The 1559-nt window shown below is 36.7% G+C and overlaps 1 protein-coding gene across 1 annotated transcript; it reads right to left on the reverse strand.

Annotated features, from left to right (window-relative positions):
- Positions 1-306: 306 nt before the first annotated feature.
- On the reverse strand, positions 307-1021 carry LOC145159691 (small ribosomal subunit protein eS17-like). The gene has a single exon (XM_079078710.1). The coding sequence runs from the start codon at positions 934-936 to the stop codon at positions 487-489; it is 450 nt and encodes a 149-aa protein (XP_078934836.1). The 5' UTR covers positions 937-1021; the 3' UTR covers positions 307-486.
- Positions 1022-1559: the final 538 nt, after the last annotated feature.

The raw sequence follows: 1559 nt of genomic DNA on the forward strand, positions 1-1559 counted from the left end.
GGTAAATTATCATCATTTAAATTAGCTCAAACATATAAACTTGATCAAACATAGTTATTTTCTTTGATGATATGAAATCATCAGATATGCTATCAGTATTTAGAATCTTAATCAATAAGTTCTTCATTCTAGATGATAATTGGTATGCTTACTGAAACTATCAAATGAATCAAATCCTAAAAGTTGGATTCTGGCAACATAAACAAATGAAATTAGATCTTAACAAGAAGATTAAGACCCAAAATTATCGATTTCTATAAAACAGAGCAGATATACGATTCAGAAAGATGATAAAGACGGATGAGATTAGAACAAAATAGAAATCTGATTGTTGAAATGCAATCCAAATTAAAAGTAAAAACAGCTCATGTCCTCAAACATTCAAATCATTATAGCGTTTACCAAAACCCTAAAAGAGAAATCATAGATAATGTAAAACTGTAAAAAACAAATTACCCATCAAAAACCGGAAAACAGCACCATGGATCAGTACCTCCTTCCAGCTCCGCCACCATATCCACCACGACCACCGCCATATCCTCCGGGTATCGTTGTGGAAACCAAAGGAGTATCCTCCTTGAGAACAATCCCAGGAAGCTCACTCATACCTAAAGAAGCAAGCAACTCAATTGTCTCCTTATCGACCTCAACACGGTCAGTCTTAATGGCGGATTCGTCGGGGACGAAGTCCATACGGCGCTCTCTCTCTTCCTCCTGTAGCTTGAGTGAGATGCCCCTCACTGGACCCTTCTGGATACGCTTCATTAGATGAGTTGAGAATCCGGCGATCTTGTTGCGGAGGCGCTTTGACGGAATGATGGCAACTTCTTCCAAGATCTTCTTGTTGGTGTGGAAATCCAAGGTCATTTTGGAGTAGTAACGCTCGATAACCAGGCGAGAGGATTTCTTGACGGTTTTGGTACGGACGCGACCCATGGTTCTCGGCGGAGAGGAGGCGGCGTCTGCTGGTTTTTGCTCGGAGGGATAACGAGGAGGGTTAGGGTTTGTAAATGGGAATTAGGGTTTATATGCGTTTACTATGAATGTGGATCAAATGGGCCAAATTTAAACCCCAATTATTGTGATTTGTCGCCTAAGTTATAAAATATACTGACAATTGTGGCCTTGTGGGCTCAAACACAATGATCCAATTCACACGATGGAATATTGGGTTCATTAGTTTGTGTATACTTGTACTTTCTACATTTAGAAATATGGGCTTTTATGCAACGTCTTGTTTGTATAAATTGTATTAAGGAAATTGTAGGGAAGTTTTAATATTTTTTGAAAAGTTTTATTTAGTTTTTAAAATTTTCTTTTGAACATAAAAGTCCTGATTATTTCATGTTGACTTAAATTAACAATTTTTTTTTTCTTTTAACAGGAAATGACATATTATCGTGTAAAATCAAATAATCGGGACTTCTCTGTTAAAATAAAATTGGATTAAAGTGAATCCGAAAATGTTGGGACTTTTTTGACAATTTCTCATTGTATTACATGGCTAAAGTTACTAAAACTAATGGCACAACGGTTGCTTTGTTGTCTTCACCGAATAA

The sequence above is a fragment of the Lactuca virosa genome, chromosome 2, assembly GCF_052849685.1.
Source record: "Lactuca virosa cultivar CGN04683 chromosome 2, Lactuca_virosa_CGN04683_v6, whole genome shotgun sequence".
NCBI lineage: Eukaryota > Viridiplantae > Streptophyta > Magnoliopsida > Asterales > Asteraceae > Lactuca > Lactuca virosa.